Source organism: Thermobia domestica, chromosome 2 (assembly GCF_964235325.1).
Source record: "Thermobia domestica chromosome 2, izTheDome1.hap1.1, whole genome shotgun sequence".
NCBI classification, from domain to species: Eukaryota; Metazoa; Arthropoda; class Insecta; order Zygentoma; family Lepismatidae; genus Thermobia; species Thermobia domestica.
The window spans coordinates 11402219-11418889 of NC_137455.1; the positions used below are offsets into that span (position 1 = coordinate 11402219).

The 16671-nt window shown below is 32.2% G+C and overlaps 2 protein-coding genes across 2 annotated transcripts in view; both read right to left on the reverse strand.

The window, feature by feature from the left end:
• Positions 1–16671, reverse strand: part of Fatp3 (Fatty acid transport protein 3) — a 147168-nt gene that overhangs the window by 63629 nt on the left and 66868 nt on the right. The gene's annotated exons all lie outside the window — the stretch shown is intronic.
• Positions 8575–15179, reverse strand: LOC145670139 (uncharacterized). The gene is made up of 3 exons (XM_081738511.1): positions 13864–15179; positions 12040–12087; positions 8575–9020 (listed from the first exon to the last, which is right to left on the reverse strand). Exon 3 carries the CDS (start codon positions 9017–9019, stop codon positions 8666–8668), a length of 354 nt encoding a protein of 117 aa, XP_081594637.1. The 5' UTR covers position 9020; positions 12040–12087; positions 13864–15179; the 3' UTR covers positions 8575–8665.

The following is a 16671-nucleotide window of genomic DNA, read 5'->3' on the forward strand; positions in this document are numbered from 1 at the left end:
GATTATCATTTAAAGAAAAACAACACAGAATGTAATTGTATTTGTAGTGTTCAGGCCTTTCTGAGTGCGACTGCCCTTCCCTCTCCTTCATTGTTCATGATGGGGTAGCATTCTTAAAATCGCGACTTTTAAGATTTATTCTTTCTGGAGAAAGGACATGTGACAAATGATGTCACTGCACGGGGGGGGGGGGGCGGATTACCTAGGGCCGGTCCTGGGGGGGCTGGATTACAGTTTAGCGTCTCGTTCAACATCGAGACTCTATGAGACGTATACTACAACTTAATGTGAAATCCCACTCATATAAGTTCAGTGATGCTAACCTGATATATAATAAAATTCCATTTCGTGAGGCAGAAATTCCCATTTTCTCTCGAATTTCCCACTTTATACTAATTTCATTTTTTTAAATGTATATATCTTCTTCATTTTATGAGTAAAGTACTCGTAAATATCGGTCGTTTACGTTTATCAATGATTGATGAATAACTATTTTTTTTTTTTAAGTTGAAGAGACAATTGGAAATGTTAAAAAAAAAAAAAGTACTCGCTTGTCCAAAAGGACTGTTGCATATCTATAACTGTCTTCTTGTAAGAATATAATGTGATAATGATTTTGCAGGGTACTTTTAATACTGTTGCAACGTGTATAATCGGGAAATGTATATTTGTGGTAAATTTCATAGAAAAAGAATTATAAATACGAAAATTAGAATGAGTAAAACAAAATGTTGCTAAATGGACAAGAATTTTTTATTTTCGTTTTATTGTTCTTATTCACTGCTCTTTCGGCATGAAATTTGCCACATACATGTCTTTGCCGATTATACACATATTAACATTATAAGAAATACCGAGCGAATTCGTTATCAAATTATATTCCTACAACAACATATTTATAGACATGCGACAATAATTTTGGACATGAGTGTACATAAATATATTATATAGGATAATTACGTATGGAAGGTGAATTAGTAACGTTATTTGTAGTTTTCCAGACGGGAAGAAGAAGAATGTCCATCGATATACGAAAATGAAATGAAATATTTCAGTTTAAAGTTCCATGATTACGCCCTTTACGCTAAGACAGACGGATGATTAAGGTAAATGAATAATAATGGAAGAACTGGTGGAATGAGGAAGTGGGAGGAAACACGAGAAACCCACGGACACAATGTTGTGCAGCACAAACTCATTTGGCTGGGGATCGAACCAGAGACCCCACACGCCAGCGGCAAGCACTCTATCACTGAGCCACCACCTTGCCCCCTAAGAGTATTACCAATGAACATATACAGTGAAACCTCTACTAACGGACACCTCTATAAAGCGGACACCTCCCATAACGGACATATTTTGTAATCCCCAAACACTGTAATAGGAAAAAAACATATTGGCAAACCTCTCTAAAGCGGACACTCTCTAGTACGGACACGGACAGTCTTTCTTGTCTGTTATAAGTATTATTTACCTCCTTTTACGCACACTTTATCTAGAAACAAGTTGAAAATTACAGTAAAAATACACAAAACATGAGGATGTGACATTTTGCCTCCTCAACTGTCTGTTCAGCAACCGTGAGGAAGGGTCTCTGTTCCACAACATCCTTATGTCCTTTGCTTTAATTCTACTTCCACCTAACCTGTTTCAGAAACAAAAGTGATTGATAGTTGCCCACTGTTTGGAATGACATATCATTCTACTGTCCCGGTGGGTGAAATCTGTAACCAAGCAGAAGACAAGTTTAGTATTTTTGACCACAGGTATACATATTGTATTTTTAAAAAGTCATTTCTGGACTGCAATTAACTCACGAATTAAAGCAATACACCGAAAACGTAGTAAGTAGCGACAACTGTAAAGTGCAGAGAACTATAACATCTTATTCCCATGTTGTGTCTCGAACATAGGGAACTGGATGACGCAAGATAATGCAGGTTCAGTAACATTTTAGAGATATTCATAAATACGTGATTCATGCAAAATATTTTTTTCTAATTGCATATTACCTTGTTTATTAATTTACGTAAGAAAATATTGAAACCTCTTTAAGGCGGACACCTCTCTATAGCGGACAATTTTTGATTCCCCACGGCTGTCCGCTTTAGAGAGGTTTCACTGTATTACTATAAAACTTCATTATGATGTTTTGTACAGACAGATAATCTGTGTCAAAAATATTCTTCACAAAAAATTCTGTTCTCTAAACGGAGCAATCCTGACTAATCAGGACGTGTAGTCAATCTACGGTAATATGAAAAAATAAATAATAAATGTGTCGATAATAAACATGTCGATCAACATAGCAACAGGCAATTAATTTTTTTTTGGCGCAAATGCTCTGTAGTGACGGATAACCATATAAAGAAAATAGCTTTGAAGCTCACTTATACATTGTTGATACCAGAATCGTGTGAGATAAACAGGATGCAGACTATTAAATATGATAGAGGCATTGATGAAAAACATGCTAACGCTTAAATGGAGTATATATTATTACTTATAAAAAGATGTTATATACAGTATGTAAGCACTTACTATTTAGCATGACAATTTCTTTGGAAATATTTCTATTATATAATGCCTTTATTATTAGTCAATATATACTGTTCCACGACCTTTCGTTGAAAGTTCAATTTGTAATCACCTTGTTATCTCAAGATACAGAGAAACAGGACGTTCACAACAGCATTGAAAATATATCTTTTTCAAGGTTTCTTCATTTATTGTCTATTTTGAATATCTGAAATGATCTTTTGATTTCTAACAGCGGTCTGATAAACTATGCTATGTATACAAACAAAGCACATTGAAGCAAGGACACTCACTCACGTCCATAAAATATTCGTTCACTATCAATTCCATACAATCGTGGTTGTTTATTTAATGACTTAATTGACTACATTAACACAATAGGTGCCCTTCTTTTCTATGCGTATGTTAATGTCCCATTTATATAAACCCAAATCTCCTTGAGCTTTAAGGCATAATTTTATAAGACCACCTACTTGCTCTTTGTAGTTTGAATACCTATATCAAATAACTAGCCGTTTGAAATACAGACAGGCCCGCCTCCAGATTAAGGCCTAGAGTGACTGGGCTGGAGCCTAAAGTGGAATTCAGCCTAAGGGCGGCATAATTGACTTAAAAAAAACGCCTGCACGCTAGCGGCATCTATTGGCATCAGCTAGGCAGCTAGCGATCTGTTAGCTTAACTGTGTATTTTTTTCTACTATTGGGAATTAACGTTACGCACAAATTAACATAACGGGGACTTAAGCCCGTTAGTTTCTTTACACGGTAAGGCCCGTTACACAGTCAAGCGGAGCTCCGCGCTCCGCGTCCCGTCTTCCGCCCTCTGCACTACGCGTGTGTGCTTACACAGTCATCCGTAGCTACGCGCTACGCGTCACGTGATTATATACAGGATTCTTCTCAGTCAGTGTTGCGAGTCAACATAAAAAGTTCGAAACGACAATAGTGGCATCTTAATATTTCTGTAAGAAGAGAAAACGAAGAACACAAAAAAATAAATGTCTCAAGATTCATCCCTTAGTTTCTCAAAGAAGTTTGAAGGGAGCTTTACGTCTGTGTATATAGATTTGCGAGAAGACGAGAAGTACTTCAATAATTTCCATACGTCAATTCAGTCGTTCGATGACCTAATTGAAAAAAAAAAATCCATCGAAATTATAAAAATGCAATTTATATAAAATTCATATGCACGCTCTTAAAATACAGCACTTAACAGATACTGTTTTTTAACAAATGAAAATAACCTATGTTTGTACATTTGGTTAGAACTTCACATCCAATCAACTATTTAATAGTAGAGATAAATTATTTGCCTCAATTTATCTTTTTTCATTGCCCATACCTTCATTTTTACAAAGGAAAAAAATCTTTTACATATCTCGTTCCATGCCTGTTCACGAATGTTACGCTTTTTGTATTCCTCACAAGAGGGATCCCATTAATATGGTGTTAATTTAACCTCCATGATAATTGAAACTGAAACTGAAATTTGTTGAAAGTCCAAAAATTACAATAGTCACGTACTGTTAACAGTGGTATATTAGAGGCACCACATGTACAGTTCCAATTAAGCAAAGACATTAATTGAAAGTTCCAATTAAACGAAGACAATGTAGCTAAATTAAAAATAACACTAAACAATATGAAAATAGTATTATAGAACAGTATAAAATATTATTTAGCAACTCACTATCAAAAATAAGAAAAGAAATCTGGATCAATTTGCATTTTGCTTTTGCTACCATGCACGTTTCTTTTTAAATTTTAAAGAGAAGTGGAGTAGATGCGGGACAACTTTTCGACATTCATGAATATTCATGAGTGTCGATAATTTTGACATGGTAGCACTTGGTAATGCACGTTTTAAAAAAAATGGATACACCCTTTTTTCCCGCATACTAATGACACATAATGTATGCAGGTGCGGCCGGAGGTAACATGACATATAATAAATGGTTTCCGGTCAAAAGAAATGTTAATTGGACAAGCAGAATATAGAAAAAACCTTTTCGGAAATAAAATATGCAGATCACACACGTAGAACAAGGTAATTCATTAATATTCAGCACATGTAACGCGACAGCTGCTGGAGAATATGCTAGAAATTTTGATCGTCGGAATGAGTGAAAGAAAGCACTAGAAGCTTCCAGATGTTTTTCTAAGCTTATTATTGTTGGAATAGGGGAAAGAACACTCTCGAAACTTCTGGGAAGGTTTCTTGTAGTATACTTGTTCATTTTTATATGGGAAATGGACATATTGTAATTGTTGGAAGTATAAGGGGGACGGAACTGTTTGTTTTAATCGAGAATTGATTGCGGATTTTCCGGCATTGAAAAATGATATGACTCGGTGTACTTTTATGGAACTATAACTTGACTAAGATATAGTATAATGTAATATGTAGGGAATCAACATTAATGATTGCACCGGGACTCGAATGAGTATTCTCCCACGTGGAGAACCGTACGCTAAATTTTATGCTTGAAGTGTGAACTTATTACTTATATGTAGCTATGAATTGTGTAAGACATAACAGGTATATATAAATTATATTGTACAGAAAGTTAGCAGAATGCGCCCCGGGAATCGAACCAGGACTCTTTTACGTGAAAAGCCGTACGACAAACATTTTGCTTAGCAGATGTTGTTACTTATACATAGCTATGAATTGTGTGAGACGTATAACTGGTATTTAGAAAGTATATGGTAAAAATTAGTATTGTAAACTATTGTGTTTTTGTTTTATAAACGCTAGTGTAACAATGAGGTTATATGGCGACAGAACGTTTAACGTTACCGCAGATTGAACTTAAGGGTTTTTCATGTTAAAAGCTAAGGCAATAAAAAGAGACCCGAGATTGTTTGAACATATTACCAGGATGAAATGTAGTAGTGAAGTTAAAAGGGAAACTTTATACTTATAGTTTATAATTGGAAATCGTAATACAGCAAATAATTAATTTTTAATTCTTTTATTGTTTTAGGTGGTGAAGGAAATAAAAATTTTAATAGAAACACTGGAGAGCAAACCTTATTTTCCTGAATTGTTTGTTGTTGAAATATAGCGGAGGTTTTTTTAGTGAAAAGGAGTTATAGATTGGTCTTAAAATATGGATTTACTGAAACCGTTAGATGTTAGTTGTATGAAATATCGAAAATATTGGATAATGTGTGATATGAATATTGAATATTGAAATATCGACATAAAAGTTATTGTAAGTTTTTACATCCAACGAATATACTGGCTATACTAAAGGAGACGGTGATGAGAAATTAATGAATATGGTGGAATGAAGAAAGTGGGAAGAAGCATGAGAACCACGACAAAAACCCACGCACATAGTGTTTGTGCACCAAAAAGCTAACTTGAAACAAGCTGGGATTGAACCAAGGACTCCATGCACCAGAGGTGAACGCTGTATTGCGTACTCACCATAGCTTTTTCTATGTATTATATTTGGATGAATAAAAGTACGCATGTATAAGTTGGTGGAACGAGAATGTAGGTGGAAACGGGAGAACTTTACACTTACACAATGTTTAAACTAGAAATACACTTTGATTAAGGTCAAGCATTTTGTTTTAGAAGTGACTTATTTTTATGATCAGCGCTATTTAATGTTTATGAACGAAGAAAGAAACTGTAGCAGTTATTGGAGAATTATACTAGTGAAACTCTTTATACAAAAATTAGGTGTTTATATAACTTCATACATACTAGTAAAGAAGATATATTTAATAACATGTATTGTATGTTAGGGACAATTTTGACATTATTTAAACAGTGTAGGTAACGACTCTTAAGGCAATACAAGAGACGGACAATTATTTGACAGCGCAGATTAGTTTTATATGCAGATGGAAACAATTGCTTTAAATAAGAGATAGCACTTTGAACGTATAGTTTGGTTAAAATTGCTTTACTTTAGAACTCATAACATTAAGTACAAGGTAACCAACACCATTGGCGATAACTATTAGCAGGACTGTGAGCGATGGGAATTAGCGTGTTGGAGAGACAGATACATTTTGCATACATAATAATAATAATAATGAGTATGAATATTTGACTTTGGCACCTAGAAGATTATGCAATCAACATTTTATAAATGTTTGAGGATTGCATATAATATTTACAGACAGTCTGATACGATTTTGTATTTATTTGAAGTGTGATGAATGTTTGTTGAACTAAAAAGGGTATTTTATTTATAGATCTTGTTTGTAAGTTAGAAAAACAAGAAAATATTCTTGTAATGGTGTTATGACCATCAGAAACGAAATAATAGCTAACATGTCCTTTTTACAGTTGAAATAGATATCTGTCAATTTAAACTTTAATAAAAAACTAGTTTGAATTTCGACAATTTAAACTTTATTGTAATTGTTACAAATGCATAAGAAAATAGTATTTTAATGTTTTAGTTGTCTGCATATACAGCGCAGATATATTTGTGAGTGAATACATGACATACAGTTATAACATATCAGAAGTGTTGTGCTCAAGAAAATTAGATTTTTCCTAAACGTTAAAGAGATTATATTGTGCAGTTTGCACTTACCTTGGACTTGAAAATCAAACACAACCCTTTTGTTAGACAACTATAATGAATTGACACACACTGCAGACGCTGTACTTTTTATTGATTCCTGTAGTAACCATAGTTACTTATAACAAATGGATGTAGAAAAGCGATGGGGTGTTAGTGGTTTACTTTTGTTGCGTGTGATCCATGGTTTAACCTCCGACAAGATAAGTTCGTGCTGGGTGTGGGTTTACTTGGAATCTTTTCTTTCCCTATTTGATTTTACCGATTTATGCATTATTATTTACCTATTTTAATTGTGGACTAAACGATTTTATTTATTCTCTAGTAAATAGGTTGAGTTAAACACAAAAGAAAGGGAAATAGAAAATGTAGCTTTAAAGCAGATTTCCCCTTACTAACCCAACCACTTTCATTTTTTTTCTTTCTCTCTCTCCTTTCACACTCACAGACACACACACACACACACACACACACACACACACACACACACACACACACATACACGCGCGAGCGTTAAGTTTCGTTCAGCGGTGTAAAACGAAAGTAAAAGGATTTTTAAATTTCTTTGATGATTTTCACCAAGGTTTTAAAAGGCAGTCACAAAAAAATGGATGAATGGAAAACTGAAAAGCCTCCACCTCCTAATGTATTACAACGGATACTGTTACCTGCATAAAAAAAACCTGTTTCCGTAAAACATTTTTGAAGCACCCCCTAAAGAAAGGAAGACTTTTCTTTTACATCATTGACCTTGAAAAAACAGAATGGAACTTGTTTTGTTTGTATTATGAGGATGTTCTTGAAGATAAAAAACAGTTGTAAAATAATTATTTTAGTTTTTTTCTGTGGTTAACCTTTAAAGTAAAAATAATATTTATATTTTAGTGTGCTTGAGTTTACTGGTAGAGTGCTCACCTTCGCTGCAGGAAGTCCAAGTTTTAAATCCCATTGAGAAATCGTTGAACATTTTATACAAAGATTTGGGATTTCACGTTAAACTATAGAGTACCAGCTCATATAACCTCAATGCTGAGAAAGAAGATAAACTTGAATGTAACACTTTATTTTAATTGAAAAACACTGTGCTTAACGTCTTCATTTGATAGTTGTATTTCTTCCATCATTTGTCCTTAGGTCTTCAGTATTAGTATCATATTTTAATACAGAATCGCTGAATAAAAAACACAGAATAAAGAACCATTTTTTCCTAAATCACAATCACATACGTATCAAGTCTTATATTACACACAAAAGTAGCAAACGTATTTTACTTAGGCGCACTACAGGGCATTGATAGAGTGCTTACCCCTGATGCGAAACGTTTTTAGCGTTCAATTTAAACCATGGGTATCATCAAGTTTTACCTTTGTTTTTCAGAAAAGAGAGAAAACACGTTTTCATAATTAGATGAAAAAATTTAAACTCTGTTAAGAATCAAATATAGGGGTTATAAACAAGTATTTAAAAATGGAAATACCTAGAATATGTATATAAGTATTTATTTTTAAAAAACAAACTAAAAATACATAATAATAATAATAATAATGAAAAAATATTTACAAGAGAAAAGAGGTCTATAAGCCAAAAATACCCTCCTCCTCATTATCAGTAGTATCCTCCTCCTCATCTTGAGGATTTTCCTGTTCGACCTCATCATGATGGTGATTTCTAAATTCGTCTTCCTCAAACTGAGGAAGACCATGAATTACCTCCACCTCCTCTCTCCACATTTCCCTATCTTCTTCTTCTTCTTCCTCAAACTGAGAAAGATGAAGAGTGACCTCCACCTCCTCTATCCTCTGCTCCGTATATTCCTCATACAGATGTATAAAGTTTTCATTTAAGTAGATGAAGATTCTTCTACCTCTTATTATTGTTCGTCTAATAACCCTGAGTACTTCTTTTTGCTGGTTTCTTATAAACTTCATCCTGAAAAAGATATATAATTAGCTTCAAAGCACATGAATAATAAAATAAAAATATAATTTAACTTCATTTGTAAATTTCGTCATATTTAACTTCGGATGAATTCGGGTATTTAACCTCGGCTGACTTCGGGTATTTCCGTCAGTATTATGAAAAAAGGAAATAATAATTTTAATAACGGTATAAAACATTCTATATTAAATGCGAATACAATTACATTCTAAGACTAAAATGTTCGGGTGTGACTTTGATATAGCTAAGATATGTGTGGTGAGCAAAGATATGGAATCTTATACAATAAGAGTTTCAAGAATAAATATTAGTTAGAGCAAGCTAGCACGGAGTAATACGCGGTATTTGAGGTACAAATTAAATGTTGCTTTTTGATTACCAATAGGATTTGCAAGTATTGTTGTGTTTGTGTCAATAAAGACATATTTTCCTTTTTATTTTACATTTAAAATACTAATATTATTAAGTTACAAATTTTGTACAACAACATTGATCAAATATTTACCATTCGCCAAATGCTTGAAGGGAAAATGAGAATACAATACCCCGGTACGTTAATTTGGTTTTAAATTGCTTACGAATCGGGTAGGAAAGAAACATTTTATAATATTTTTACAAAATTTAAAATATCGAAAATTCATTACATTAATTAAAATGTGTTTTAATTAATTCCAAAGTAAAGTCCGAGTAGCAAAATTCTTGTTCACGAGCTTTCACGTGAGAATGGCATGAAACCATGATATGCGTTGTCGACATTACTATTTAACTTTGTCTTGGAGTACGCTATAAGGAAATCAAAGATAGCAACTAGGTTATGGTATATGCTTATAATGTAAATTTGATAGGAAAACAATAAAAGAAATGCAGAGGCATTATTAAAACGCTTGCAGGGATATGAATTTACTAATAAGTACATGAGAGTTCATCAAATTGTAATGCTACAATTATAAAAATGCTTTAAAATACCAAATAATACTTTCCACATAGTGGAAACTCAAATATCTAGAATCAAACCGAAAGCATATTCACGAAAAAGCTAAATGTCGACTAAAAGCAGGGAATTTGTGTTATTCAGTTCAAAAAATTTTTTATAAAAATTTTTATCGAAGCTTAAAATATATAAAACGATAATTATGCCTGTTGTTCTGTATAATTGTGAAACATGACCACTTACTCTGAGGGAAGAACATAGACTAAAAGTATTTGAGAACAAGATCCTGAGATGAATATTCGGACCCAAGAGGAACGGGAATGGGGAATGGCGGAAACTTCATAACGAGGAACTACATAATTTATATGGTCTACCCAACATTGTTCTAGTCATCAAGTCTAGGAGGCTTAGGTGGGCGGGTCATATAGCTAGAATGGAAGAAAGTAGAAACGCTTTTAAATTTTAAACTTTAAAAATGCAATCGGAAAACGACCATTAGGAAGACCTAGGCGCAGATGAGAAGGCAATATTAAAATCTTTTCGCACAAAGTAAAAAATGGGATCCAGTTGGCTAAGGATAGAAGTCAGTGAAGAGCTTTTGTGAACGCGGCACTGAACCTCCCTGTTCCATAAACCATAAATTACATTTATTTTTTTTCTCAATATATCAGATACATTTATGTTTCCCAGTATGACACTTTTTCTTTTTTTCTGGTGGGTCTTTGAACTTGAGAAAGTGTTTTTATGTGACCTGTTATTACACTAAGATTACTAAACGATACATATGTGGAACGTAAATAATTAATTATTAATGTCTATGCTTGCTGCTGGCTAACAAAACATGGCTTAGCTATTGTGCTAAGGGTAACATGCAAGAATTCCACCACAGCAAATGGGCTGCTCAGATTTCTATTCCAACATTTTCAAATTAAATAGTAAGTTTCATCTTTACTTCAAAATATATAAAGCTTTAAAAATCCATTATGGTATTGAAAATAATTTTTAGGCTTGTTCAACTTATAATTGCAAATGAGGTGTAATTCGCTGTACTACCCATTGAACAAAGTCGTGACTACATGATTTTATTTATTGTACGGAACTTCTAATGATATATAGATTCGAATCATTGAAAATTCTTTTATTTCGATGTATTGAATACAAAATAGTAAAACAGTATTGAAATAAGTAGTATGTAATGTGAGCGATAGAAATGTTTCTTAAAAGAAATAATGAATAACATTCAGTTTATCACCTGCACGGTACGATACCACAACTAAACTAACTTTCAAATTGTATGAACAAATGCACAGTGTTGTAACGTAATATGCATGAAAACATTTTTTTTATATAATTTAATAACGACACAAAAGTGAAAATAGGTCTATTATTATTATTATTATTATTATTATTATTATTATTAGATTGATTATTTTTGCTGGTAACAAGAAAAAATGTTTCTCAAATCCATTATTTACTTAATAAAAACACGGTATTTATAGCGATACGCTTTTGTTTTTGCGATAAAAAAATGTTTTAACTGAACGATACTAAAAGAAGTGTATTGCAAAAGTCTTTACAAGACAGACACATTTTTAAAACATGTTAAGTGAGGAGGTGCACACTGAAAAAAATGTAGGCGTACCTAGGTTACATGTGTAAATCCTGTAATTTTTGGACTTAACGTACACTAAACGTATAACTGAAAAGTATATTTTAAACATATTTTCCGTATAAGTGTTCCGAATAAACGTACTTTCCGTATAAAACAATGTAGGCGGTCAGGATCTCACATACAAATAGACGTATATAACATATAACTGACAAAAGGTAACATAAGTATATGCATGTGATATACGGAATGATGTAACATCTAAAGGCAATGCGTACGCAACATATGAATAACGTATCCTCCGTACTAATGTCCGTAGTAACAAAAAAAGTATTCCGTATATTAGTACAAAATACCACTATCCGGATAACGGATTTTTTCTGTGTGTTTTATACTACAAAGGCATGTACTATTTCCGTCCAAGTATTGTTAAGCAATATAAAAACAAATAAATGAGACATGGTACTCACTTTTCTTTTATCCTTGTCTGATGATTCTTTTTCTTTTCTTGATTATTTCTGCAACAATGAAAAGACACCATATGAATTTCCAAATCCAACACTTCAAGTGTGAAGTACATACATATATTACAGTGTATAAAATTATTGCTCCCAATACTAAATTATCAAAATCATATATTTAATTAGTCTTACGACTAATATCATTTTATAAACTAACATCTATAGGTAAAAGTTTTATTTTCTCAAGTTATGTCAATGCAGTATCCCATTTAACCATACAACGCATATGTGCGCTCTGTCAAATAGAAATAGTAGACTCAAAACATAATTAAGGTACCTCGTAATATAATAAATGTAAATCAAATCTTCATCTTTTGTGACATCTAATATCGTAATGTGCTTTTGTATATCAACTAATTTTAACCTTGTACAAACAACAGTTTCCGAGATTTCTCTTATTTTGTATCAGTACTCTAAGTTTTCATACCTGGGGTCTCTTAAACTTCATTAAGGAATATTTCTTTGTGTGTATTACTATATATGAACGTTGTCAGATAATGGGTTTTTATTCTCATATAACTCTACACTCGAGTTTTGCAGGTGTTTCATAAATTTAATTGCTGAATTAACTTCACTTTAGATCATAGTATTCATCTGTCAAACGAAAACTCTTCTATCTATAGAAAACTCGTTGTACCAGTATTTGTTATTTTGATTTTTCTATATATAGTCCTTTCGCTGGGGGTTTCCCAGATTATGAACGTCTTTATGAACCTTCTTACTAATAATTTTAATATCATAGATTAAGTACTTTCCTTTTGTGTGAAGTTAGCGTTACAGTATTACGCATCAGTGTAATTTAGTGTCAGTTTTCAAGATACGTCAACTAGGGAGTAAAAATTCCTTCAAAGAAAAGGGGGGACACCAAAACTTCAGTAAACTCAAAGTATAGTAACTTTAGAAAAAAAAAAAAATTGTGTTTGAGTTGCTTGCAAAACAAGGATTTTAATTTCTGAAAAATGTCTTAAAGGATACTTTAAAAAAAACGCTTAGAATAGGTAATCCGTAACAAATTGTTCAACTAAAACCAAATATGTTATTGTTAGCAATCTTAAAGAAAAGGCATAGCTTCATAAAAGAAAAAATCATGTTAAAACGATACTCCTACAAAGCTAAATGTAAAATAAACAGTAAGTGCGTGTTTTTGCGGTTTTCCCATTTTCCTCCCACTTTACTCATTTATTCATTTCTCATTATTACCGTTTCAATTACCCTACTTGGTATAATCATTGCAAGTAAAATTAACAGATTTCATTTTATTCGGGTGATGTGTATTACTTCTAAACGCTCAATGATAATATATTTTAATCTTTTTATATTTCTAAACATAAATATATTTCAATTCTATAATTTCGTTAACGATTTCCGGGCAGTATAATAATTATGTACTTAGTGTCCACATTTTAAATTAGGAAAATCCTATTTCGATTTTTTATCGATTATAAAAAAGCATGGTACACAAATATCTTTAAATAAGTCCGGCTAATCTGTATATCATTTTTTCCTAAAATCCCTCTAAATAACAATAATATTAAAACTCATTCTAATATTATGAAGAATGTAGTAAACATTTAACACATTAATGTATTTATATCAATACTGATTATTTAAACCAAATGTTTTCCAAATCTATTAAGAAATGTGTGTTATATAACATGAAAATCTAAACATTTACGTTGCACAATAAAAAATCTAGAATTGTATTATTACTGTACTGAAATCATATATTTTTCAACTTTTTCTAATATCTAATGCTATTACAATTTTACTTACCTTTGCAAATTTGTCTTCAACGATGGGAGTTCTTAGTTTTTTCTGGTTTCCCACCTCGTCCGTAGTTTTAAAATGATAATTTTCCATCTTCTAACTTGTATATATAAGTTTCAAAGCTTGTTAGCAGGGGAGGTTTTCTAAATAGAAAACAAAAGCATTTCTACCCTTCTGATCATATAATTTCTTCTCACGTATTCACCGTTTTCCCTCACTTTCCTAGTTCTCGTTCTAAATCAAAGTTACAGTATATTTTCCTTCATTAATTTCTTCTAAACTCCCATGTCAGACCTCCTTCTGATTTTTAACAACAAACAATCTTTACCACTTAACGATACATATACATTACTTTTCCTAAAACATAACTCCACCCGTTATGTTAATTTTTACAAAGCTTTCCATTTTCTGTAAAATACGCATTTCGTTTTTTCGTACAAACCGCATATATTTCTCTTAACTATAATGCATGTTGTATCAAAAACATAATGTTTTTTTCTTAAGGAAAAGAAAGCCTTCTTTGTTTTCTTCCTACCACAACATGTTTTTCACAGTCCAAGGTTTTTAAAATGCCTCTTAAACATCTGATTTCTCTTCGTATTTAACCATTTAAATTCAACATCACGTCCATGCAAGAAAATCCAATTTTTCAAAAAGACAGGAAACACATTTACTCCCCTAGCATGCGAGAAGATAACACTCCGAAAATAAATATTTTCACTTTATACCCTTCCATTGATAAAATACACCTGCCTTCCCCAACACGCAATAATTTCCACCTCTGTCTCCCTGCAATAAATTTAAATCAACTATCCACCTATAATTCTCCTTTTCTCAACACACACCCACGATAAATCCACTTAATTGTTTTATTATACAAAACCTAACAAAATGATGTCGTCCTGCTGATTATTTCACCCTTTTCAAACTAATAATAAAATACCTTTAAGTCCAACATAATACGTGATGTACATCATGATTTCTTTCTTTGTCTGTGAGTGTGAAAGGAGAGAGAGAAAGAAAAAAAATGAAAGTGGTTGGGTTAGTAAGGGGAAATCTGCTTTAAAGCTACATTTTCTATTTCCCTTTCTTTTGTGTTTAACTCAACCTATTTACTAGAGAATAAATAAAATCGTTTAGTCCACAATTAAAATAGGTAAATAATAATGCATAAATCGGTAAAATCAAATAGGGAAAGAAAAGATTCCAAGTAAACCCACACCCAGCACGAACTTATCTTGTCGGAGGTTAAACCATGGATCACACGCAACAAAAGTAAACCACTAACACCCCATCGCTTTTCTACATCCATTTGTTATAAGTAACTATGGTTACTACAGGAATCAATAAAAAGTACAGCGTCTGCAGTGTGTGTCAATTCATTATAGTTGTCTAACAAAAGGGTTGTGTTTGATTTTCAAGTCCAAGGTAAGTGCAAACTGCACAATATAATCTCTTTAACGTTTAGGAAAAATCTAATTTTCTTGAGCACAACACTTCTGATATGTTATAACTGTATGTCATGTATTCACTCACAAATATATCTGCGCTGTATATGCAGACAACTAAAACATTAAAATACTATTTTCTTATGCATTTGTAACAATTACAATAAAGTTTAAATTGTCGAAATTCAAACTAGTTTTTTATTAAAGTTTAAATTGACAGATATCTATTTCAACTGTAAAAAGGACATGTTAGCTATTATTTCGTTTCTGATGGTCATAACACCATTACAAGAATATTTTCTTGTTTTTCTAACTTACAAACAAGATCTATAAATAAAATACCCTTTTTAGTTCAACAAACATTCATCACACTTCAAATAAATACAAAATCGTATCAGACTGTCTGTAAATATTATATGCAATCCTCAAACATTTATAAAATGTTGATTGCATAATCTTCTAGGTGCCAAAGTCAAATATTCATACTCATTATTATTATTATTATGTATGCAAAATGTATCTGTCTCTCCAACACGCTAATTCCCATCGCTCACAGTCCTGCTAATAGTTATCGCCAATGGTGTTGGTTACCTTGTACTTAATGTTATGAGTTCTAAAGTAAAGCAATTTTAACCAAACTATACGTTCAAAGTGCTATCTCTTGTTTAAAGCAATTGTTTCCATCTGCATATAAAACTAATCTGCGCTGTCAAATAATTGTCCGTCTCTTGTATTGCCTTAAGAGTCGTTACCTACACTGTTTAAATAATGTCAAAATTGTCCCTAACATACAATACATGTTATTAAATATATCTTCTTTACTAGTATGTATGAAGTTATATAAACACCTAATTTTTGTATAAAGAGTTTCACTAGTATAATTCTCCAATAACTGCTACAGTTTCTTTCTTCGTTCATAAACATTAAATAGCGCTGATCATAAAAATAAGTCACTTCTAAAACAAAATGCTTGACCTTAATCAAAGTGTATTTCTAGTTTAAACATTGTGTAAGTGTAAAGTTCTCCCGTTTCCACCTACATTCTCGTTCCACCAACTTATACATGCGTACTTTTATTCATCCAAATATAATACATAGAAAAAGCTATGGTGAGTACGCAATACAGCGTTCACCTCTGGTGCATGGAGTCCTTGGTTCAATCCCAGCTTGTTTCAAGTTAGCTTTTTGGTGCACAAACACTATGTGCGTGGGTTTTTGTCGTGGTTCTCATGCTTCTTCCCACTTTCTTCATTCCACCATATTCATTAATTTCTCATCACCGTCTCCTTTAGTATAGCCAGTATATTCGTTGGATGTAAAAACTTACAATAACTTTTATGTCGATATTTCAATATTCAATATTCAT